Consider the following 25,963-nt stretch of genomic DNA (forward strand, 5'->3'; position numbering starts at 1 on the left):
TTCACCATAAGTTATTACAAGATATTGAATATAGTTCCCTGTGCTATACAGTATGAACTTGTTGTTTATCTATTACAGCTCATTCTTCAATGCAGAAAACATGGGGTGGTATGATATAACCAAATTATTAAATAAATGAGAGAAGAGATAGCTATTCCTTACATTAGAATTCAAATTAACAAAAATAGAAGAAACAAGGGAAATAGAAAATCATTATTAGCAAACACTACAGTAATAACTACTGCAGGAAAAGTCTCTGAAGGACGCCAAAATCAGTGGGCAAAAACTGCACAAGAACAAGATACCTGCATAGCTTCAAAATATCTCCCTACAAGATACTCACTAATTATACAGGGAAAAAGAGTACCTTTACAGTGGAGACATCTGACAGACACCATCCTAACCAAGTGATCAAAGTTAACATCACTAGTAATAAGACACATTGATACCATGATGTGATGTATTGAAAAGTGCAAAGCATCACCTATGGAATTCCTGTTAAAAATGGTTAACTTCAATCTAATCATATGAAAGCATCACACAAATCCAGATCAAAGGAAATTCTACAAAATCACTAACACTTCAAAAACGTCAAGGTAAAGAAAAACAAACAAAGGTAAGAACTGTCAAGACCGGAGGAGACCAAGAAGACAAGACAACTAAATTTAAGTGGGACCTTGGATTGGTTCCCAGATCAGAAAAAGTTTTAGTGGGAAAACTGGCAAAATCACAGTAAAGTCTACAGATTAGTTAGTAGCACTGTATCAATGTTAAGTTTCTTGGTTTTAATAATTGTATCATAGTTTGTAAACTGTGAACATTAGAGGAAATTGAATAAAGGATTTATGGTAATTCTACTTTCTCTTATAACTTTTCTAAGTTATTTCAAAATGACAAGTTAAAAAAAAAAGCACCATTACTGTTAACAGAGTTTCTTCCGAGCTATTGACAAGTTTCCCCTAAGTTTCAATCTGGTGCTTTTTTGATCTTTACCTTATTAAAAGGTATCAAGAGAAGGTTTGCAAAAACTGAGACTCATATTCTTTCTCCAAATTGTCCTGAAATGGTTCATTGAATGATTTCTTGAGGTTTGGAGCTGCCACCAGAAATAACAACTGAGTTTGCTCACACGCACGCGGTGACAACTGCACCACCACTGCCATCAGTGCTGACTGCATCACCCGACTCTCCATGCATGTGTTGGCTTTCCCTCACTTGTCTTCAAAAGATACTGATTTTCTCTCTTGTCTTTGTTATTCCTCTCTCTTATTTCTAAGTTTACTTCCTTTTGCTTTTCTCATTTCTAGCTTCTTTTGTCTCTTACTGAACTTTCTGTGCAATATATATAATTCAATTTGTGCTCTTTGTAATTGTCTTGAGTTTGCAGACTACTGGTTTCTTTACTTCTTCATTTTTAGTTTATGGTTTTTTTTTCTCCTCCCCTATTCTCTTTGTGGCTCTCAACATTTTTCAAGAGGATGTGGGATTAATTTGAAACCACCACGCTTCCTAGAACCACACATTATTGTTTACCATTTTTTATTTAAATTACTATGAAAGCTAAAACCCTAAAAATTATTTTTGAAATTATAAACCTAGCCTCACACCTATAGGACTGAAGTATAATGAATCTTCCTAAATACAATAACTGACTTTGAGGGAGCTGCAACTCTAGACAGGAAATAATTTATAAAGTGGATTCCCTATTTAAAGGATGCTTGCTACATCCTTTTAGTTCTTCTCTCAAGGAAACTAACTGTAAGGCATAAGCCTACTTACACTAGGTGGCAGTACTGAACAGGACAACCAGACAAGCATGAGTACAGCCTTGCCATCTGAAGACGCTTTCATTTTGAAATCCATTTTTCCCCATTAGTGTTTTTCAATAATCCAGGCTGATACTAGTAAATCAAGTGGGATACTGTTGGAAAAACAATGTGGAGGAATACTATACAGTATTTTAGAATTTATTCATTCAGACTAAAACTCCATTTATCAAACACTTCTAAATCATGAAATTTATCAATTAGATAAAGTCATCCTTTAAGTGTTACATAACCAACCAGTCGATATTTGCTAGTAAAAGTGGCCTGAAATGTTTTTTGGAAATATTATTAGTAGACAAGAAAGACGTATATACACATTAGGCAAATCCGACACAGAAGAACTCAAAATCACAAACACAATACGTAAAAGGATGGCTTGGGATATGGAGAGTTTACTCATTACAAATGTCCACTATAGGTTTACTGGAAGTAGGCTGCCCTATGTCATTCATAGACAGTTATTTTGAACAGATGTATTGAGCACTAATTAAGCTTATTCAGTGTTTCCCAAAACTGTATAATAGAAAAAAAGAATGTATCCTTAAGGCACAAAGCTTCCTCTAATATGAAAAAAAAGAGCCAATTTAAGTCCATTTTTTTTGCATCTAAATGGTGAAAGCAGATATATCAAAGAAAAAAATAAAGTGCTTGATATTAACATCAACAACAAAACTGTGGGAAACACGCTAGCATATACATTTTAACTACACAAACAGTGAATGGTCCTCTCCATATAGCTACTTACTCTAAGACAGAGTATTAGGATAAAGAATGGTACTTTTTCTCATCTGCAGTGGCAACTAACTTAGTATTTTTTTAATGGAGGTACTGGGGATAGAACCCAAGACCTCACGCATGCTAAGGCAGGCGCTCTACCATTGAGGTATTACCCCCCGACCCCTGCGCTGGCAACTAATTTGAATGAAAGATTTTAGTGTTTTTTGTTAGTATTTTAGAAGCTACTAAAGATTTGTGCTTTATGCAGTCATTCTAAAAGGAGAAAGCATACTCTCAAAGCCAAGGACTTTTCAAATCAGAAATAGTAGAAGGATCAATGAATTGGACAATAACAGAAATAAGTAGTATTTAACGTATTTTGCTGATTCAATTTAAACATGGAATCAAAATACTGGTCTCAAGTCAAAATGTAATAGCTTTTTCTATAGATTCACTTTGAAAATAAAAGGCATTTATTACAGTCAATGGTGGCCCCTGGCCACTTCCTATCCACTCTTCTTCCTCATCTGTGTGAATCTACTTAGCAGGTAAGTGCCTACAGGGAACACGCAGGAAGAGTCTGAGCCATCTTTTCAAGCTTCTGAGTTCCATTAAGAAGACACTGTGAAATGAGGGTTCAAATGCTCAGTGGAGACTTGGACATAACCCGTGTAACCCACGCTGATATGCCCATGACGCTGAAGACCCTTACTATGTGGAGTCAGTGCTGGGGAAGGATTATGGAACAGTGAAGATACTCAATTTTCCACGCACGCCCAGCCGAGCCTCATCTCTCACTGCTGGTGCTGCACAGCCTGCTCTCGGAACATTACGAGGTCCTGTCAGCCCTCCACATGTTCGTCAGTAAGGAGCCTGCGCCTGAATCTTTCCCAGTGCTTTGAGGAACAGATACAGAACAGCCCTGTCATGAATACCAGTTGGCTTTTACTTCAGTTTGGAAGGATGTGCCGAAGACGTAAACAGAGCTCGGCATCCGATGCTGTGTCTCACTGAGGCAGAAAGGAGTACTGCATGGTTTGTGTTCTCTCTGTCCTACTACCCTCATATACAGTTAAGTAGCTTTAACTATCTTCAACAAAACAAAGAAGCAGCAAAGAAAAGGCTGCACTCCTCTGTGCCATGAACTCAGCTCCTGAGGAAAAGCCCTGGCTTCTGGCAATGAACTCCCGGCAGCAGATGTGCAGCATGGTCTGTCCCTCAGTGGATGGCGGCTCGGCACGGGACAAGCAGCCGCTGTGCAGGAACAGATGAAGTGATCCAAGTGCCGGACCCCTTAACACCCTCCTCAAGCTCCTTTCAGAGAGTTTCAGTAACTAGCTTTCAAAGGAGATGTACTTTCACAATAGAGCTGTCTTCCATCTATCGATAAAAGGACTTTGAAATAAGTCTTTTTATTTAGTACAGTTGTCAAAATATCAATAAAAGCAATGCATAAAAAATATTCTGAAACGTTTTAACTTAACTTTTTCCTACTGAACGTTTCATCAGTCATCAGAGTAGGGGCGCAGTAACTTCATTTCTCAATGTGATTTGCTTTATTAGTTGACATAGTTTGTTTAAATGATTATTTTGAAAGATAAGTTTCATCTACTTTCCCCAGCTTTGCTTTTTCTTTGAACAAAATCTAATACACCCAGTTCTTTAAATGTAGGTGTAAGTCCAAGCTGCTCAAGGCAATTTTCAGAGTTGCCCGGAATTTCTAGGTCTACCATCCTCGAACCTTGAATGGGCCAAGATGGTTATTCATATCGTCCAAAGCTGCGTGTTCCCCTGAAAACCAGTAATCTCGTCCGTGGTATCATTCTAGGCAATGCCATTAGTTAGCTCAGTGCTGCAGTTGTATTTCTATTTGTGGTTATAATAGAAGTGGTGACAATAATGATGGCAACAACTTCTACCTACTTTGCTAATAATTGGAAATGTCTCATCTTCATTTCACAGTTGAGGAAAGGGGCTCAGAGATGGTACGTACCTTACCTAATGACACCAGCAAGTAGGTGGTAGGCTTGACTCTGAGCCATCAGGTCAGTGTGACTCTAAAAGTCACTCTTTTTCTGCTATACCGCACTCAAGCTCCCTCTCCACAAGTCTCCATTATTCATTCTACTTTTTGGAGGCATTTTATAATGTGAAACTTAAATAAGAGATTATATACACTCCTTCAAATAGTAAGTAAAATAAGCCACCAAAATTATTAGAGACCAAAGCAAAACAAAACCCATCCCTATAGGCAATTATGAAGAGTTAAACTGTTAAATACACAAAAGTGAGCAGACATAAAAAACCTGAGGAAAACCAGAAAACCAAAGTAAAATGTGTATCAACAACATAATAAGGGGTCTCTTACCCATCTGACATATGCATCTCTTATGCATCTAAATACACTTGTATTTCAATCATGAGTGATGTCATTTCCAGGGTAATAATCTGATTAGTTGTTTTAAGTGTGATAGGGTCCGGTTTGTGTTTTTCTTCTATAGCAGCAGAGTAACAGAATTTTAAACCAAAATGGATCCTAGCTTTATGAACAAAATTGTTTTAAAAAATATAAAAAATATGTATTAAGTAACTTCATTACAAGAAATCCAACAATAAAAAAACCATTATGATCTAAATACATATTGATACTTACAAGTAATAGTAACCAAGAAGGACCTTATTGCAAACTCACAGATTTGCTTCCATTTAGCATGAAATTTGGATGTGATCACAGGGATGATTATTTCTGCTGGAACATAGAACTGAATTGAATATGTCACAAAGATGCCGAAGGAATACAGGATTTTCACCGATTGATATAACCTGTTAAAAAATTCAAAATTTAGTCATTCTTTTATTTTCAGCTTTATTGAAGTACAACTGACCAATGAAATTATAGTATATCTAAAGTGTGCAACCTGATGATTTGACATATGTATACATTATGAAAGAATTCCCACTACAGAGTTAATTAACATATCCATCACCTCGAGTATTTGCCTTTTGTTTGGGGAGAACACTTTGATTCTACTCTCTTAGCAAACTTCAATTATACAATATAGTATTATCAATCACAGTCACCATGTCATACATTAGATGCTCAGCCCTTATTCATTTTATAACTGAAAGTCTGTACCCTTTAACCAAACTCTTCTCTTTTCCCCCATCCACCTGCCCGTAGCAACCACTAATGTATTCTGTTTAAGTTCGACTTTTTTTTTTCCCAGATCCCACATATAAGTGATACCATGCAGTATCTATCTTACTCTGTCTAGCTTATTTCACTCAGCATCATGCCTGCCAGGTTCATGCATGCTGCTGCCTTAATACCAATCTAGCTTCTTTTTTATTTTTAATGTTAAGCTAGACGAGAAATCCAATACAAACTTATGCCAGTATCTTACTAATTAAATGCTTGTTTTTTTTTTCATTTTATTTTTTTCCCTCTTTTATTTTTCAGAAAGAGAAAGAAAAATACCATATGATATCACTCATATGTGGAATCTAAAAAAAAAGACACTACGAACTCACCTACAAAACAGAAACAGACTCTGACTTAGTAAACAATCTTATGCTTGTTTATTTTTAAAAAGCCAGCTGGTCTCTACTAAATTTTTAGATGACAGATGGACGATTTGTTTTGACAAGTCTAGAAGGCTTGAATGTGGCATGTAAAGGTTTAGGATACATTGCTGGAAAGATTTCATTTAGGCTAAGCCAATGTTCTGAAGGTTAGGCTGAGTCCCATGAAGACCTAACATCTTCTCAACTTTCTTTTAAAGAACTGAGCATATTGTATGTCTCTGGTATCTCAGGAATCTATACCTGGAAGAGAAACTTCATACTGAACTCTGAGTTACAGTTCTCCTTGTGTGAAAAACCTTGGTAGCACGTCATTAGTTGCAGAAGTGTCATCATTCTTAAATCCCAAAGGAGGGCATCTAAATATTTCAAAACGTTCTTCAGATTATACAGGAATTCCATCTACGTTAAAGTTATGCCAACAAGGGAAGTAACGGTGTTGGGCTGGGTTGTTGCTGCTTTGTCCAAGTGGACTTCTCTTTGGATGCCCAGTGGTTCCAAACAGAACAGCCATTTCCAGTTTTATTAATAACTTTATATTTCTACTTTACAAAAAGCCTCCTGTCAAAACTCAGCATGCATGTCTTGATAAAGGCTTTGGTAAACTTCCTTTTGTCTGGCAAGAGAAGACTTATTAAATGTTGATAACAATAGAAAATGTAGAATTGCAGGACTCTATAGAACCTATGCCCTTGGGTTAGAGATAATAAATGTGCCATATATTTTGAAATTTTGAGTATTTTACAACAGTGAAAAGAAAAACTCAATCACCCCTGTACTCTTTAAGAAATAAACTGGAGAGGAGACGATGGATTGAATGTGCTGCAGCATTAGGGGTAGTGATCAACACGTATGCCCTCTTCCAGGAGAACCATCACTGACGGCCACCATCGCCCCACTTTAGAACAGTTCTATATACCCCCCTCAGTGGCCCATGGACAGGGAAGAGTGATTCTTTCTTAGGAAAAAATGTAATCATTTCAAAGGGACATAAAATATTACACTTTTGGTAAAGAAAGGCCTCAACACCAATTAGGATTTAAAGCTTGTTTCTTAAGTCTTAATAAAGTATTTAAGATTACAAACAGTTTTGTAAACTGTGGCCAAGCAAGAAGGAATTCAGTAAGTCTCCTCCTATAACGTGTTCATCATATGAGTGAAGGAGGAAGGGACAACGCTGAGTAGAAACAGATTTGAAAACACTACGAACAGCACAATTAAGGAAAGAAGAAACTCCGCGCAGCTGGCAACAATACAATCTTAACTTTAAAATGATCTCAAGATCTACTTCTCAGCCTCACGGTTAAAGTTTAAACACACATGGTCACGCTATCAAAACGTAATGTATAACCAAAGACTCCTGCTTCACATTCTCTGGTATGTAACTGTGGAGAATTAAATGAACATTCTTATCAGTTTATTATTAGAACATTCCTTTTTTAATGACCTTTAACTTAACATGTTTAAAAAATACAGTTAATAATATATTTAAAAATACATCATTATGCATATAATTACTTCTCTATTGATATAAAACAAACTATAAAGGTTGAGAATCTGATTATTATTAATACCATTCTGTAATATTAATTATATGTAATTACTATTCTTTGGCATTACAGAGAGTAAAAATGGGAAATAAAATGGTCTGGGTCTTGCAGAAGTCCACCATAATCATCCACCAAAGAAGAGAAACACAGAAATGAGAGTGTTTAAGAAAAATGCTGCATCTTTTAAAATCAAGTGTTCCACTCTTACTTCTTTTCTGTTTCAAGAACTCACATTTCTATGTTTGACATCTATATTTTCAAGCACTCTAAACTATTTCCTCTACTCAACTTTTCTATGTATACTATCAGCCTTTGTTCTCATTTTGGTTTAAATATCTATGGGAATTGTCCATGTGCACTAAGTTTTAGAAATGAAGAGTTGAAAGAATCTACCCAGTAAACTGTCTCTCAAAAGGATAAAAAACTTGCTTTAAGTGACAGGAATTTGCTTTGAGGATATATAAGAACATAAAACAAAATTTAAATAATATTTGGTCCACTTTAAAGTGCACATTAAAATGTATTTAAAAACTCAGTGCCAAAGTTCTTGAAAGTCAGAGACTATGTTTTATTCTTCTCCGTGTAACACCCCATGCACTTAGCAGGGGATAGAGACTTATTCAATATTAATTAAATTAATATTAATGATCAAAAATGGGTATGGATAGGTAATTCTTAGAAACTATAGCCAATCAATATCACAAGTAAAAATACTTCAAAAATAAAATGATTCTGCCTTGAAGAAAGTCTGTTATAAATATAGTATCTTAGTAAAACACAGAAATGTATTTTTTAAAATAATCACTTTGCAGTCAATACACAGAATCAGATTATGGGGGGAAAACAACGAAATGTTCCAGTGAACACACAGGACTTCAAAAATGGCAATGTTTCTATTCTTTTCCCCACACTGGCTAACAAATCAATACTTAACCTAAATTTAAAGATATAAATACCTTCAATTTTTTTAAAGCCAGCCTGGGAAATAAGTGGCTGACTGATTCTCTTTCTCTCAAGGTTGAACACAGAAGCTATTCTTGGAAAGAATCTAATAACCTACTTTCCCTCTTGGATCTTTCATGACATTCAAGTTAAGAATCTTGAGGGTTAAGCTCTGTCAAGAAGACAAGAAGCCTTTTTAAGAGCTAGCTAGTCTTTACCAAGGACCTCATGTCATTCTAAGTGAAAAAAAAAATAAGACAGTTATCTAGTATTCATCACTAGACTGAATGCTTTGAACAACCAAGCTTTTGTGCTGCGTTCACCACAATGTAAGTGTTCTGAAGAAGAGATTTTTATCTGTTCACTGCTGTATCTCTAGTGCCTGGGAACAGCACCTGGTACATAAAAGGCATACAACAAATATCTCTTAGGTGAATAAATGAATTTGATAGATGCTCTTCATTTTAAATTTAATATAATTAATAACAGTCATTCTGATGAAAAAAATGACAGAGGCAAGGGGAAAGGAAAGGCAGAGGCAGTTTGGGCCAGGATTCCTGGTTATAGCCAACTTTAATATTGGAAGGGGATCATTAAGAATGCGTGAGGGTCAGGACAAAGGAAACAGTCCAGAGTATATGAATCTCCTTTTACCAGCTTCCTTAAATTTTCTATTTCTTTATTCACTGTGCCTCCCGGTGAGTCCATTCTTGCCTAAATCTTAGGTAACAAACTCCTCAGAGTTCACGTAGCTGATCACCTAGCTGATCAAATTGATTGAATTTTCCCTAATACTTGCTTCACAAAGAATGCCACATGTGAGACAGCTGAAGTCACATTACTGCTTCTCAGTGTTTGTCTGTATGTAAATCTACCACCCTTGATACTTCTTAGTAGAAGTGTGCCTGCCGTTTGGGCTACTTTAGAGGAAGTGTTAGAAAATCACTGCTAAAACATCGTCTGACTCAGACTGGTGGTAACAAGTGAGATGCTTCCGTGCCTAGGATGCTATTTCACGAGCATTTACTAAGTGCCTGGTAAGTGCTGAATAATGTGCTACAGTGTGGGGATGCATCATAAACCCGGAAGGTGCAGGGTTCCTGCCTTCAAGATGCTAATGTTCTAGCTCAGAATTGTAAATTTGCTTTATTATCATCTTTAAAATATACCCTTTACTTGAAACACTAAATGCAATGTATCAAACAACATTACTCACAACTAGTTTTAAAAGATGATGCCTCACTAAGATTGAGGGTAATAAACAATCAATAGTAACTTGGAGCCACTATAATCCATACTTGCTTTACTCTGGGGCTGCTTCTAATCCACTCAGAAACACCCCTTACGAACTCTGAGACTTTCAGTCAACGTGGCATCAAAGGCCCGACATCTGCTCACAGGTAGTGACTATGACGTCCCTATGGTGACAGTCATGGGCTTCCACACTCAGCCGATCGGGAGCACTCTGCACTGTCTCTGCATCGCGAGGCCCCCTGCTTAAGCACAGCGAGGGGAGGAAAGAGCGGGCTCATACACAGCGTATCAAGACAGGAAGCTTAGCTGTAACCCCACGATTATTCTAGTTCGAAGTTCTCATTTTACAGAAGACTATACTGTAAAAAGACAAGGATCTGCCCTCCCGTGTCCCTCAGCCATGGCTATTATTTCAACGGTACCAGCTGCAGACCATAAATAGACAGACTGGGGCCCACAAAGGGCGTATCTTCACAATGAGGAGGTGTTCCTCAACAGAAGTTCTCTAGAGAAAAGTCTCTTGACTTGCCTTTCCATTTTGTTTTGTTCTGTTTTGCAGACTTTTGTTTCTTAGGACACCTGTACTAGGCCCTCCTCTTCTCAATAAAAAGCAGGTGTCCAGCAAGGCTTTCTTGGATAGAAATTGATAGTCCCTCTTAACCAAGGCTTGAGACTAGTTCCATTCTTACTGGAGAGCCAAAGCCATCAGGGAGAAGACGGGAGGTGGGGAGGGATGCAGAGAAAGGGAAGGCTCCACCAGAGCTACGGCAGGGACAGCTGTCACCTCAGGACTGCGCTGTGAATGCCTAGAGCTCTCCCTCTGTATCCTGCCCATTTATCCTTCAGCGCGTTCTTTACTCCCTGGGGACAGGAACCCCTTACCTCCTGTGCGCACTCCCACCTCAGTCCCCGCTCCTTAAACTTTTCTTTGAATACTTTCATGTATACGAGTTGGGGAGAATTCTGAGATTGTTTTCCCACTTACATTTTATAGTTGATGTTAAAGGTACTTGTCAAATGTATTTAAAAGATTATTTTTAGGATTTAATTTAAGTATTATTTTTAAGTAGAGAAAAATACCATTCTATCTTCTAGACACTGTACACAGTATTTGAAAGAGGAACTGAACTACCATAATTTTACTTTTGATTCTCTTACATTAAGCTGTTGAAGTTTCTAGTCCATATTAAACTATTACAAAAATAGAAAAGCACATTTGAAGGAGACAAAAGTACATAATATATAATATAAAACAGGTTAATGAAATATATGCTGAGCAACCACGTATCTTGTTTATAGTCATGTCTCCAGCGTGAAATAAATGTGTAACATTGAAACATGTTTCCATCTTGAAACAGGTTTACAATTATGTCACAGCTGAAGTAAAACTATAATTAAAAAAAGATAAAACATGTTGCATTTGTGCTGTTTGTTCATCCTGGAAACTATCTAGGCACATTCCTGCCATCATAAATGGCTCCCTACATACGTTCTCACAAGTTTTCACTCCAGTGAAGACCCAGGATCCAAATGATTCCTGAATGGCAGTCAAACGCTCATCAGCAAGCCAGTCAAAAGATTTAATAGCTAACATTTAAGGTTTCATAGACTTCTTTCCAAGCAGTTAAAGGAGCAGTGTGATGTTAATTAAATCAAAATTTATTCTTTGCTTTTATTAAAACTAAGGAGTTACTTTCCATTTCATAAATAAGGGAGCAAGTCTGCATCATAACCATTGCCAATATCTTTTTTAAATCTCCGAAGACCAATCTCTGGAAGAAGGAAAAATCCGATATATTGCTTCATTTAGCAGAATATGGTTCTAATATTAAAGAAAATATTAAGATGCACTATATTATCTTATTCATTTACAGCTGACCCCTGACCAATGCAGGGGTTGGGGTGCCAACCCTGCACAGTTGAAAATTCGCACATAACTTTTGGTTCTCCCAAAACTTAACTGCTAAGCGCCTACTGTTGACTGGAAGCCTTACTGATAGCATAGATAGCTGATTACTACATATTCTGTAGGTATGTGTATTTTATACATTCATGACGTGCCTGACTTTAATTTTTTTGATATTTCTAAGCTACATAGTTTGTCTGAGGTTTTTCAAATTGTTGCAAATCCCAACATTTTCAAATATGCTTATTGAAAAAAATCCACATGTAAGTGGACCCATGCAGTTCAAACCCATGTTGTTCAAGGGTCAACTGTATAATGTGTCCTAACTGTGTGCAGACAGGACTTGGGGCACATACACCGGTAAAGCTGACCAGTAAAATAGTGAGCGCTACAAGTGATGGGCTGTACCATTGTATCCGGAGCCCAGAGTGTTGGATTTTTTGACAGCAAGGATAACTATTAAATTTTTTATTAAAGTGAGTCCATATTAAAAGAGTCTATGTTCTACTCCTAACATGCTACTCAAATCTGGAACACCCTACAATTTTTAATCTTATAAAAAAAATCCTACAAGAATCTGTAAAATGATAGATGATCTCTGAAGATTATGAAAAAAAATCTAGATTACACAAATAAAGAAATCACAGTAAAATGTTTAAATGTTTAAATCATAAAATCAAGAACACACTTTTATCATGAAAGATTGGTAAATTGTATCAATAAAATATACAAACTAGGTTAACAAACTCATCTTTACCTACCATACATCTTGGGGAAGATTTAAAGTTATGCTGCCTTTGATTTCATCACGGAAACACATATATCCTAAGGTAGCCAATGTTACATACAGAGCTGTGACAATTCCCATGCCAATATTCAATGCTTGGGGGAAGCGCTTTGACTCTTTCATTTGATTTTCCAGTGGAAGGACCTAAGAAGAGAATGCAAGTAGTTTAAAACACTCTGATACCCCATCTTATATGTAACACAAATCAACTTTTCTATAGTTGACATGCAAGTCTTTTTTCCTTTAAGATAAAACTTATAATTGTTGATGTATTTTCTAAGTGTTACATATCTCTCATACTACAGATTTTTTTAATTCTTAAAATAAAAAGATTTGAAATCAGCTCTTAGCAGGCAAACCGGTCTGTCAACTTTTTAAAATAAGCTTTTTACTTTGGAACAATTTTAGATTTACAGAAAAGTTGCAGAGATAAACAGAAGACTCCCATACACTCCTGACCAGTTTCCCCTACTGTTAACATTTTACACAACCAAAGAGCATGTGTGACCACTAAGAACCAATACTGGCGCATTGCTACTAAACTCCAGACTTTATTTGGATTTCACTCGTTTTTCCACTAATGTCCCCTTTCTGCTCCAGAGTCCCGTCCAGGAACCACATTGCATTTTGCTGTTTTGTCTCCTTAGCCTCCTCTGGTCTGTGATAAGTTTCTCAACCCTTCCTTATTGTTCATTATTGACAGTTTTGAGGGATATTGGATAGGTCTCTGGTCCTGCCTCTCTATTTGGGTTTGTCTGATGTTTTCTTCATGACCAGACTGGGATTGTAGGTTTTAGAAAAAGAAACCACAGAGGTGAACTGCCCTTCTCAACACACATGCCATCACCATGATCGATCACTGAAGTTCATTTTGATCACTTGGTTAAGGCAGTGTTTGCCAGGTTTCCCTGCCTGTAAAGTTCTTGCCCTCCCCTTGACCATGCTCTAGTCATTGGAGCAAGTCACCCCAGGGACTGGGGGGGGATTAAGTTACAGCTTCTTGGGAGGTGGAGGGGGGGGATCTACATAAGTTATTTGGAAATCTGCCCTATGTACTTATTTATTTAATCATTTATTTGTATCAGTACAAATGCACGTATATTTGTTCTATACTTTAAGTATGAATCCGAAACACTGTTATTTATTTCGTTGCATGTATTGTTCTGGCTTTGGTCTTTGGGAATTCTATCAGGTTGGTTCCTGTGTCCCTCTGACATGCATCCATTCGTTTGCTTTTTGAGCACTGCTATGCTTCCTGACACTACAGGATGCTCCAGACTCATCTTGAATGTCCCTGCTTCAGCCCTACAATCAGCCACTTATCCAAACAACTTCAGTTCTTTTGTTGGAGGATAGTATTTAGAAACCACTGTCTGGGTGCTGGGGGTGCTCACTGCTACTGGGTGTCACTGCTTCCAGCTCTCAAAGTGGACAGAGCTAGGAAATATACCTATGTATACTGACCTACACTGACCCATGTGTACACATGTGTCTAATTGTTTCTACATCCATCCATCTGTATCTACTGTGTGTCAATTTTGTGAGATAAATATTTTCATTATGAAAAAAAACCATTAAATTAAAAAAAAAAAGGCTAGTTGAAAAGTTCAATTTTTTAGGCAAATCTTTGGAGGTTTCGGCTATACAATTTGACCATACAGTAAAAGACACTAAGCAGTAATAATAATACTAAGTATTTACTGAGTGCTTACAATGTGCCAGGTACTTTTCTAAAAGCTTGGCACATAGCATCTCACAAAGGCCTCACAATAACCTCAGGAGATAATAACTAATGATATCTCCACTTTTCAGGTGAGTTAGTCAGGTCCAAATGGAAATTTAAAGTGATTAATAGAAAAGAGAACAGAGAATAATTGGGATGTCCCGGAGATAATCCAGACCTGACATAGGGGCTGAGGTCAAGGATGGTGCCCGTGCAGCCGGAAGAGGAGAGAGGGAAGGACACTAACATTCACAGAGGCTCCTTTTGGGTCAAGCAGCACCGTCCATGTTTTACATACAAGCTCACTTATGGAACAGACTTGGGAAAATATGAAAAGAAGACTCAACGTGTTTTAATTATGGACAGGAATGAGGAAACCAGGGACAGAGTGAAGATACCTTGATGTTTCAAGCTTCAGTGACTGAAAGTAAAAGTATCAGAGAAATGAGAAAGTGAAACTGGTTTCGGATTAAAAAAAAAAGTATGTGTCAGACTTTGGAATGTGTTGAATTTGAGATGTGAGAAGAACAACACTTAACTGGAAATGTCCAGCAGTTAACTGAGCTTACTAGTGAAAGACAGAAATGAAAGTCTACAGTTATGTCTGTAATAGGAATAAGTGGGGCTGTAAGAATTAGTGAGAATTCCATAAGGGATAATTCAGAGAGAGCAGAAACCCAAGCAAAATGGCATAAAATTGTCTTTTAGATCAATTTTGTCTGTAGTTCATGTAAATATATAAGTGGCTTTGCTCCCATACCAAACCATCAGACTGTGAAATACAGGCTATGGAGTAAATAGCAATATTCTATTTTCCCCAAATCTACACAATCTAGGCTTTAAATAAACTAGAAGCACCTTGAATCAAAATATTTAAGAGCTCAGCATCCTCACGATGCTTGCATCTCTTAGTATTAGCTTTATGATAACATTATTTCTCAAATAAAATATGATATGCCCAAATCTGAAGGGAGAATTTACATTTCACTCTTTTTATGTAACAGTAACTTTGTAACAATTTCAATTCATTTCAAACCATCTAGGAAATAAAATATGATGTTTGGAATTAGTTTGAATATAACCTAGACTTGGTAAAGCAGATGGAATATAGGTAAAACAAAGTTAGCCATAAGTTAATGATTTCTGAAGCTGGGTGCTTACACAGGAGTTTATCATACCATTCTTTGAATTTTGTATAGGTCTGAATTTTCCATAATGAAATGTTAAAAATCACCTATTCTAATGCCCTCATTTTACAAATTAAGAAAAAGAGAATTAGAGAGTTTAAGCGATACATCTATGATTAAACTCTTGGTTAGTGGGAGGAGAACGAAACTATAATTCAAGTCTATCACACCAAATTGCAAATTGTTTTCTAGGGAAAAAGATAAAAAGAAAAAACATACATTTTTAAAATGTAGCTTGACTACATAACTCCTTGTGTTGACTTAAATTTTTTTTTAAATAATAAAGACTAAATCCTTACCACTCCTATGCCTTCAAAAGCAAATACAGCAGTACCAAAAAAGAGAGGGTATTTTTTCCAACCAGCCACTATAGGAAGGTTGTGAGGATCTGGCATATTCTGGAGAAAGAAAAAAAAAAAAAAAAAACCAAGATAAGTTACAGGTTTTAATTTATTTTAAGAATTTAAAACGAAAGAGCAAAATCATACACTTCTGAGCTTCACAGCGGCAAAAGTGTATTACAAATGTGAATAGTTCTCTCAATAAACACTTTAAGTGTCCTGTGTTAAATGTAGCCAAGCTGTTAGGATTTCACTGCCGGAAGCAATTGTTTCCCTCAAGCCCACACATTCCATCTGAGCTAAATGCTCCGATTACCTGTTTCCACCTGCAAGTCCCAGGCTGCTCTCACTGGGACTGGCTCCTGCCACAACAGGAAACACATAAGCATGTTCAACACCTGAGCCGAGAGCCACAGTGCCCGTTATCAACCACTGCTGACAGTGCCCAGGGAAATCCACTCTCCACTCTGTTCCCACTGCTCGTTCGGTCTCTAAGATTTCCCGACTTAGGCTTTCTGCCCTGTAACCCTGTGCTGCCCCTCAGCACAAGTCCCTCCTGGTTTCAGTGTTTCACTCTTTGGTTACTTGTGCATATGCCTGGACTCTGGCTTTGATTCCTTGGTCCTGACTCACATAGCCTTGTTCCTTGTTGGAACTGCATACCTTGTTCAAGATCCCCACAACGGCCACTTCTCCCAGCCACCCCAAGTCTCCTCACCACCCCGTGTTCTCTGCCCTACCTGACCGGATGTGGACTTCAAGGCCAACACAAGAGGATGAACAAAGAAGCAGAAGTGTGAGCACACAGGGAGAAACTGGGGGAACAGAGAGGTTTAGAACATCTGAAGCACAGGGAGAACTATGTGATACAATGGTAAGACACGATGGAAAACGTAAGCTAGGGGCAGAATGAAAAAAGCATTAAAGTGTTTGGATCACTGGATAGCACTAAGCTGTTCTTCAAGGCTCACACGGTTCCCTCTACCTTAGGAACCTCCTTTTCCGCTCCAGTAACTCCTACGTGTCCAGCTAAGGGGTTACGCACTCCAGAAAGCCTTATGAGGCATTCCTGGCTGTCCCCTTCCACTCTTACATGCTATAACAAAGAGTCCACAGGCTTTGGAATTCAGACAGGGGCAAAAATGAAACAGATCCATCAGAAGAGAGCTTATAATCAACTGCTATTGGAGATTTCAGGACAACTGCTTTGGCAGCAGAGTATGAAATGGGTCGTATCAGGAAAGACTGGAACAGGGATCCTCTAGCTTTTCTGAGTCGTTGGCCCCTGTGAGAGATGAAAGCTATCCAGCTGCTCAGCAGAAAGAGGCATCAGCACATACAGAAACACTGAGTCTTACAAACAATTTTAAGGGACTTGAAGATCCCTGAATCCCATCAGGAGATTATTTTAAGGAACTGGGTTAAGAATCTCCAGACTGCAATGAAATCAGGTGAGGTTACTGCATACGTCAGATAACAAGGGTACAGCTTAGTGCAGTGGCAGTGAGCTGAAGTGGCGGCAGCAAATAAAGGTTCAGAAATGAAAGAAAATTATAAAATTACATCTATACTCCCGTCTCTTGTGGTCTGTCCCAATCTTAAAGGAATAAATGAAATACTAGTGAGTTCTTTGCTTCACGTCAGGAGGTGTACTACGGCGTGATCCTAAATCTCACAAATTGAATAGGGTAGGTAATTGCATCTTCTGAAGCAATGCCATAAAGCCCAGAAGCATGCTGACCAAGACTCGAACCCAGATCTGACTATAAATACTGGGCTTTCGATCTCTGTCACATGCTTTTTCAACTAAGCAGTGTCCCCCAGATTGTCTCCTGTGCGCCACATACGAAGTAGGGTTTTTACTTATCACAACTTTCACCTCCAAGGTGAAAAAAAAAATTAATTATTAAGAAACATACGACACAGCTAAGAACATGTCATACTTACCCTAATAACGTATTGATAAATTATCACAAGACTGACGGCCATGGATACGTTGGCAAGGAATGAAAGCACAAACAGATTCTTGAGCTCACGAATGAAGACCAAAAGAATTATAAACGGAAGAAAGCAAAGCATATATATCCGTAGGTCAACAGTTCGTCTCTCACATGGAGCTGACGAATTGGTACTATTCAAAACAAACACTCTGCTCTCCAGGAGCCCTTCGTGAACCTGTACAGGATGACCAGGGGAACAAGGAAGAGGGGGGAGGAAAAACTTCCATCAACTTACAGTCATAAAGGAGAAACATACAGAGAATTACGTTCTAGATAGACTCTGTGATAAATTCCTTTATAATAAACAAAATATTTACATTGTTTCAAGTTACTCTAGCTTCCTAGAAATATAGATATGTCAAATTTAAGGATATTTAAAATAAGATAAGCTTCTTTGTGAAATAACTTTTTTTTAAATCACACTGTGAAAAGCAAGTTCACTGGAAAACCATGAGGACGGATTTACTAATTTATACCTTGTGACTATGATGCTCATGATGCCAGCAAAGGCTCAGTCTGCTTCTGAGCTAATCAGAAGTGGAAGCAGGCTTGTCTAGAATGGCCACTGGGTATTCTACTAATGTATTTTCTTCAGAGTAAGAAACAACGTCTAAGAACCTCTTAGACATGTACAGTAGTCAAAATAAAATTTAGAAATCGCAGCTGAACTTTAAAGGTATTTTATAAAGCAACTGTTGATGAATTATCGTCACTGCCAATAAATACTTATTAAGAATCTACTAACTCCACGTATGGCCATATGCTAGACAGTAAATAAACTTTTATTAGAGCAAGAAATTTCTATAAGATAAATCAACTTTACCTCAAAATTTATTCAGCTACCTCTATAAACAGATATTCAGCATTCTAAAGAGATACAACAATTTATAGGCTCCATATATTAAAAATTGTCCCTGACTCAGTTAATCACACAATCCAATTTAACAAAAATAGAAATGAAATTACAAAGGACTTTTAAAATAATCTTAAAAACTCACAGCAGAGGCAGATCATGCTATAATTTAAGTACCTGTGGAAATCTATTTGACCCAAACACTGTAACCCTCCTTTGAACACAATGACGTTATCAAGTCTCTGGATACATAAATTCTTAAAAACCCGACCCTATAGTAATAATATCAAGTATTTTCTGAGTACTTTTGATATGTCGAGTACTGAGCTAAATACTTCATATATAACATTTCATTTAATGCTCAAAACAACTCTCTGAGGTGGGTGGTAGTATTAATAAATAAATTTCAATTTATAGCTGAGGAAACAGGTTTAAATGCCTAAATATGGTATTGACAGGCCAAAAAGTGAGAAGTACAGAACATAATTTTGATATGATTAACAATTCAGGTGTTTCCTTTCATTTTTTTCACTTATCCATGATGAACAATGTTTAGTGTCACTACAAATGCACACATCACCTTCAGCTGCAGGGAGTATCTCTACTAGTTTTAAGCTACCCAGGCCATGTATAACTCACACTGGACTGACAAACGCTCAGGTTACACCACACACCATTTGAGATGTGTATAGCTCTTATGTATCTTATACCTGATCATCAAAACTTTTTATTTTATTTTCTGTAATTTGAAATAGAAGCAAAATTGTTCACTCACATCACTTGGATTTTAAGAACATATTTGATTTGTTGACCCAATTTCCTCTCTAACCCAATTATTTACAGCCAAACACTTCTGTACCAAAGAAGTACCTCCAATGATCAGACTAGATCATGATCAAACCTTAAGCTCTGACAAGGATACCTGGGAAGAGAAAAGCTGCTACATAATCAATTTTACAAGGGCTGCCTGAATTGTTAGGTGTTTGGGAATTTGAAATCAATTCTATCATAAGTTTCTCATAATAATTTAGTATTCTTTGGTAGAAAGATGATTATAAAAATTCTCAAGATTAAAAAATAAAGTAAAAGTGTAGATACATACCCAGAGCAAGATTCAGGTAAACATTTGAGTCCTTTGGTGTCCTCTAGAGACAGAGACTGTCTATCTAACAGGACTTCCTATGATCTCACATGTTTACCAAAATGCAAAACACTGAAATAAATGTTATAAAATAAAATTACTCATAAATTCAGTTGTTTTCATTGAGAGCTCAAATTTACTAAAATCCACTGTTTATCAACTTTTTGATTATTCAGTAATTTAATTCCAAAGATAAATTATGTTCTTCAGCAAAGTTAAAATGCAGAATTAAAGCCATAACATGCTACACTTGCGTACTGCATGTAAACGCACGATGCATTTTATAAAGGCTTTCACAAACCTTTTGTCAGCGGAGCCTCACAGTAAGTTTACAAAGAATATGGGGAGATTTTGCTACTATTCCCATTTTACAAATAAGGAAACCAAGGCTTGACCATGGATAAGGGCGGGGGGGTGGTCTTGCCCAACGCATGAGTTTAAACTGAGAGTATGGATTTGAATTCAGATCTGATTTTAAGGTCTATGCTCTCTGGTATCGTAACGTTTTTTAATCTGAATGTAACATCCTTTCCCCATTCTTCTTGCCTACATACACTATTTTGTCTATCTGACATTTTCTTGAGCATCTCAGAGCAAGAACAGAGAGGAACTACTATCAGCACGATGGGTTAGAATCACTGGAAGCAACACAGTTCTCTCCCCCCTTGCCAGTTGTCCACAGTGGCTTAATGGGACCAGGAACAGCCATGTGGCAGTTACAGAGCAGAAGGTGCGCACATCTGCATGGGAACTAAACCCTTAATTCTTTGATCTGGTGAAATACTGCACCTTCAATTTTAAGGAGATTAAGGCAGTAATAATCTTATGGGTTTTAACTGTAAAAATAGTAGCAATTAGTAAGGTTTAATCAACCCGTGTGTCTTCTACTGGACGTTGCTATCAAACATGAGAACAGCTCTGGAGAGAGAGTGAAAATCTCTGATAATGCTGTTTCAGTGACCATCTGTCCGCCCTGCTGACGTGAGGTGGCCAGTGTTGCTTTCCACTTTTCTCAAGTCTAACTGAATGTCTTTCTCCATGTTGCTCTGCATGCCTCAGGAGAACTTTCATCTATAGCAAGTTTCTCCTCAACTTCCAGAGAGTCACTTTTTCTACGTGGTCTTCTTAGGGTATGTGCAAATGAGTTAAATTTTTACTTCCATTCAACTTTGGAAGCAACTGATATTTCATAGGAGAAAGTCACCAATCCTGAGCTTACAGATATTTATTTTATATACTTACGTACACATGTACTCTATGTCATGTACAGACACACACAAACACACATACACACAACTAAAATCAGACAATGTCCTGTCCAGTGGTGAACAATTAATATACCAAGTGGCAGCTGTGTCAGGGACCTGGGTTTCTGCCTAATTCACATTACTTAGGGCACATTGCTCATGCTTTATGAGACTCCGTTTCCTCATTCATAAAACAAGCATAGCACTTATATTACAGAGTAGTTGTAAAAATTAAATGATACATATCATAGCTTATAGATAGAAGATTATAAGGCATTATTAGCATTATTCATAAATTTAAATCAAGCTTGTTGGTAGCTCTTGTAGATGACAGAAAAGACACAGTGCTACCGTGTTGTACAATCCCAGAAAGGCACCATTTCCACTATATTCTGTGCAAATGAGCAGTAAGATGGTATGTCTTGTCTTGGCAATAAATAGCCTCTTAGCTGAGTAACAGCAGTCCTAAAAATATGTGACTTGTGGAATTAAACACTTGTAAAATCAAAAGCACACCATCTGCAATAAGTAATGCTAATAAATGTATCAGTTCTCTTGTTTATAAAAGAAAGCCTTTCCAACATTAAATACCTAAGCTCATGGCTTTATCAAACTATGGCCCGCAGATCAAATCCAACCCACCACCTATTTCTACAAATAAAATTTGACTGGAATACAGCCGCATCTAATGTATTACTGTCTGTGGCTGAGTTGAGACAGATATCATATAACCTGCACAACTGAAAATATTTATTATTTGGCCCTTTACAAAAAAAATGGTGAATTCTTGGTCTAAATATAAAATGAAGTATAGTATACACTTAGAAAAGTAAGGCAAACATATACTTATGTATATACATGTAGATTCTATAGAACGCATAGTCACATCATTTTGCATTAAAATACCTACAAGAGAAGCACTATGTATTACCAAGTATAATGCCTACTATCGCACTATGCACATGTGGATAATTAATAAATGTTATGGATTAAAATAATAATTAAAGAAGAACATGGGGAACTGTAGGAATAATAAAAGCAGGCCAACTGCCACTTAAAGCACATAAAGAAATTTTCTTTGGCATTGTTCTGAGGGGGGAGCTTTTTTATTTCAGTGCTTTGCATGTTTGTTCAAAATGACAGTCTCTACCAAGACTGCAAACTACCTCCTCTTAAAACACAAACCTTTACAATATGGAGAGAATTACAGAACACCGTACATTTCAGGACATAGTGTCTTTTCGGACAATAGCAATAATTATTGGATTTTAGTAATGCCCGCTTTTTAACTTCACTTTTTAGGCTGCTAGCTAAAGTCTTATATATTTCTTTATAAGACATCAATGTAAAAAATATGCTACCAAAACATCCGTATCAGTAAATTATGCCTGTTTTGATCTGAAAGAACAAGCATTACTCACGTAAGAGCAAGAAAAGCAAAATCTGCAATAATAGCAGAAATTCAACTTGCAAAAACGAAGACTAAATGAAAATCTAGAAAGATAAATGATCTATGAAAGGAACACATTTTCAGAGGAAATATGATGCCACACTATGGCACTGGAAGAAAATGATTTCAAAAACTGGAGAGAATACTTACCTGTTTCACATTTTCAGCTAAGAAGACAATATAAACACTACAGAATCCCAGCTGTGTTATCACCAGAAAAAAGTCAACCACACTCCTGGAAAGAGAGCCCCACAAACAAGTATTAATAAACGAGCCGCTGAGATGTCAGTGTATTTTTTTCTCCTTTGAACTGTTTTAAAACATCTTATAAGAGTATATATTCTGTTTACTTCCTTAAAATAAGACATAGGCGTAAAGTATTTACTTTCTACTATTTCTGTATTTATGATCTATTGCTAGAATTATTATTGAGCCAAAGGGCTTTACATAAGTTAAAAGGCGAAAATTTCTCCATCATTTATTTCTGAAATTCAACAGTTTAAGCATATCTGTCTATAAAGTGATGTCATGAAAATATTTCATTGTTTAGATTAAGCCCATTTCTCCTACTTCTCAAGATCTTTTTCAGATCAATCCAGTGTCCTACCCAGCCCTCCCAGCTTCCTGTCATTTGCAAATCTGAAGGGCATATTATCTGCTATCCAAATCACCAATAAGGCTATGGAAAGGGAGAGGTCTGGGGGTAAGGCCCTAAATCATATCACCAGGGACCTCTCCAGTAGCTTAGCTCTGTTCATATTTTTTGAGGTACTCTAGAAAATTCCAGCCACATAAAATAGTGTATGGGAGAGGGGAAAGGAAATCACCGGTCAAATTAGCATTATTTGGGTGTGATTATAATCAAGTTGTAAGTCTGCTGACATGCTATTAATATACAGCCCATATCTCCCTGCTGTTCTGGGAACAGGGAGTGACTACAATAGCAGGCACTTACTAATTCATTACGTCTCTTGTTTGACCGTTAATGTCAAGCTGTCAAGCAATCTAGTCTAAAAATCTCCTCCCATTCGAAATTGGAAGGGCCCTTGCCTGTCTTCATTCTTGCCATTACTCACTAGTTCTCCATGGTTCTTCAGGGATCTCATTGTGTAAGTAACCTTGGTACCTTGAAATGAATTCAAGTTTCTTCTCTCTGATGAATTACATTTAAATATTCCCTTAAAGTCTCTTCATCCACCTTGGATTTTAGTATCCTTAGCAACAATCATCCCAGCCACTTCTCTCTGAAAGCCATTCTTGTTGACAGAAAAAGCAGACAAAGCTACCCGTAGACTGGGGCAAAAGAAGAATGAAGACAGAGTAGGAAGCAAATCCCTAGGGCATTAGGCTCTGTCTTCTTCCTTCTCCTACACAACACACTGGGAGTTCTAAGCAGCTCATAAAACTTCCCCAAAATCCCCAGAAAGGCCATATTTAACCCTAACCTACTATACTAACACTGTTCTTTTCTTCTTTTAATTTCTACCACATATCATATGTACCACAGTGAGTGCGCTGTGGATTGTCTATGCTTATTTTCCGGTCCTGCATTCGCCTGATTTTGACTAGCCATGTCCACAGTAACAGTTCCATTTAAACAACGTGGTAATAAAAACAAGACTATGCTAAAATACATACTTCAGATGTCTTAGGAGCATATAGCTAAACACCACAATTTTATTTGAAACACATAACATTTTTCTTGCTTTTTTCCTTTACCTAAAAATTATTTAAACATGATTATATCACAAGTTAGCTAGGTACTTTATAAATATTATTGTATTTAAACCACTGTGAAGTAAATATTACTATAAACTTACTTGATAGTGAAAACACTAGAACAAAATAAAAAGTGCTTTGACCTAGGTCATACATTTGTACACTGGTAGAGTTGGGATTTGAACCCAAGTACGTCTAACTCTAAAGATTGTTTCCCCCCAACTATAACATACTTCTATTAATGTATCTTGTCAGAGTAAAATACTTAAAAATTCATGTAACTTCAATAACCAGGTATTAATAACATAGCAACTACTTACCGTCCCCAGGCTGCCTGCTTCTGAAGACAACTCCAAGGACTTACTTCCATAGCAAAACTCACAGTGTCACTATAACCTAATGTTGACTTTTTAAACCTGAAATTTAATGACATACATGCAGATGAAAAAAATATTTTTTGATTGGTCTATAAATCTATCCCTTGAAAAGAACATCAAATAAATGGGCTATACGCAGACAGAGTTTTCAAAATTTCAAGATCTGCATACTCCTAAAGTTATCTTGTGAAATTCGAAATTTGTATATATCCTTTTTACCAATGTGTTAGTTTTTATCCACTGTTAAAGTTTATGTATTTGTAGAATTCATGTAACGTAAATATTTGTGTTTCACTGATTTAAATATTTCAAATTACCTGAAAACATCAACTATACTGTTCATGCCTGCATTATTCCATTCTTAGAATAGCATTATTTAATACATCTATATAAGGCTTTACAATATACTGTCACATAAATTACCTTATTTAATCATCAACATAGCCACGGTCTCTCTCATTTTTTTCAAGTATATATTATTATTTAAAGATCATAAATGACTTGCCTAAAGTTTTAAGAACATTTAACAACAACAAAAAAGAGGTAAGATTAGAATATTAGTTTACCAGAATAGATATTTATTTTTTAAAAGTTGGTCCATTGTCCAACAGAATCATTTCATGATACAAAAACTAAAGAAAAAAGAGTATTATTTTATTGACTATCTACCAACCCACACATCAGCAAAAAGCCCCAACGGCATTACACCCCAAACTAAATTACCGACAAACTGAAGATCATTGTTCTTTAAGTAAAAGTAGTACTTCTGCCCCCATTTTTCCCATATGTCTTTCCTGATTTTTTTCATTTACTCTAAATTAAAAAAACATTCTATTTCACTAATTTTAAAAGAAGTAGATGTATTCTGATCAGATTTAAATCATATGAACTGCTACCTGTCTCCATATTCATTATCTGAGATTTGTCTATGTAACAGATTATAGGAAATACAATTTCTAGTTATAAAGCACAATAGAAATATAAGACTATCTGATGCTTTCAATAAATACACAGCTTTAAAATAAATTAGACTTAATGAATCCACATTTACCTCTGACATAGAAAGTGACTGCAACGTACCAAAATGTGCATACAGTGAACAGAAATAATTCCTATAAACACAAGGCTGATCGGTCCAAGCTGTAGGGGGAAAAATTTTATACGATTTAAATATTTAAGTTTAATAAAAATTCAGTTACCTTATAAACGATGAGACAACTGACTACTAATTTACAATGAATAAATATTTGCTACACAAAATGATTAGTCATTTGCATAAAGGAAAATTAATACATCTGACACACAAAGAATTTAGTAATATTTAAAACGACGTATGATTCCATCTTATCAACTTGGCTGTC

General features: G+C 36.6%; 1 protein-coding gene across 3 annotated transcripts in view; it reads right to left on the reverse strand.

Moving 5' to 3' along the window:
- Window positions 1-25,963, reverse strand: part of SLC36A4 (solute carrier family 36 member 4) — a 46,073-nt gene that overhangs the window by 4,899 nt on the left and 15,211 nt on the right. Inside the window, exons 4-11 of one of the 3 annotated variants that reach the window (XM_074372846.1) lie at window positions 25,654-25,742; window positions 24,546-24,641; window positions 22,657-22,741; window positions 17,763-17,990; window positions 15,774-15,872; window positions 12,539-12,708; window positions 5,197-5,366; window positions 4,912-5,083 (exon numbers count right to left, since the gene is read on the reverse strand). In XM_074372846.1, the coding sequence (XP_074228947.1) occupies window positions 4,932-5,083; window positions 5,197-5,366; window positions 12,539-12,708; window positions 15,774-15,872; window positions 17,763-17,990; window positions 22,657-22,741; window positions 24,546-24,641; window positions 25,654-25,742 (1,089 nt within the window). In that variant the 3' untranslated portion in view covers window positions 4,912-4,931. The remainder of the gene's footprint in view (window positions 1-4,911; window positions 5,084-5,196; window positions 5,367-12,538; window positions 12,709-15,773; window positions 15,873-17,762; window positions 17,991-22,656; window positions 22,742-24,545; window positions 24,642-25,653; window positions 25,743-25,963) is intronic. The other 2 variants (XM_074372845.1, XM_045508979.2) reach the window with 2 other exon arrangements.

The sequence above is a fragment of the Camelus bactrianus genome, chromosome 10, assembly GCF_048773025.1.
Source record: "Camelus bactrianus isolate YW-2024 breed Bactrian camel chromosome 10, ASM4877302v1, whole genome shotgun sequence".
In the NCBI taxonomy this organism is placed as follows: domain Eukaryota; kingdom Metazoa; phylum Chordata; class Mammalia; order Artiodactyla; family Camelidae; genus Camelus; species Camelus bactrianus.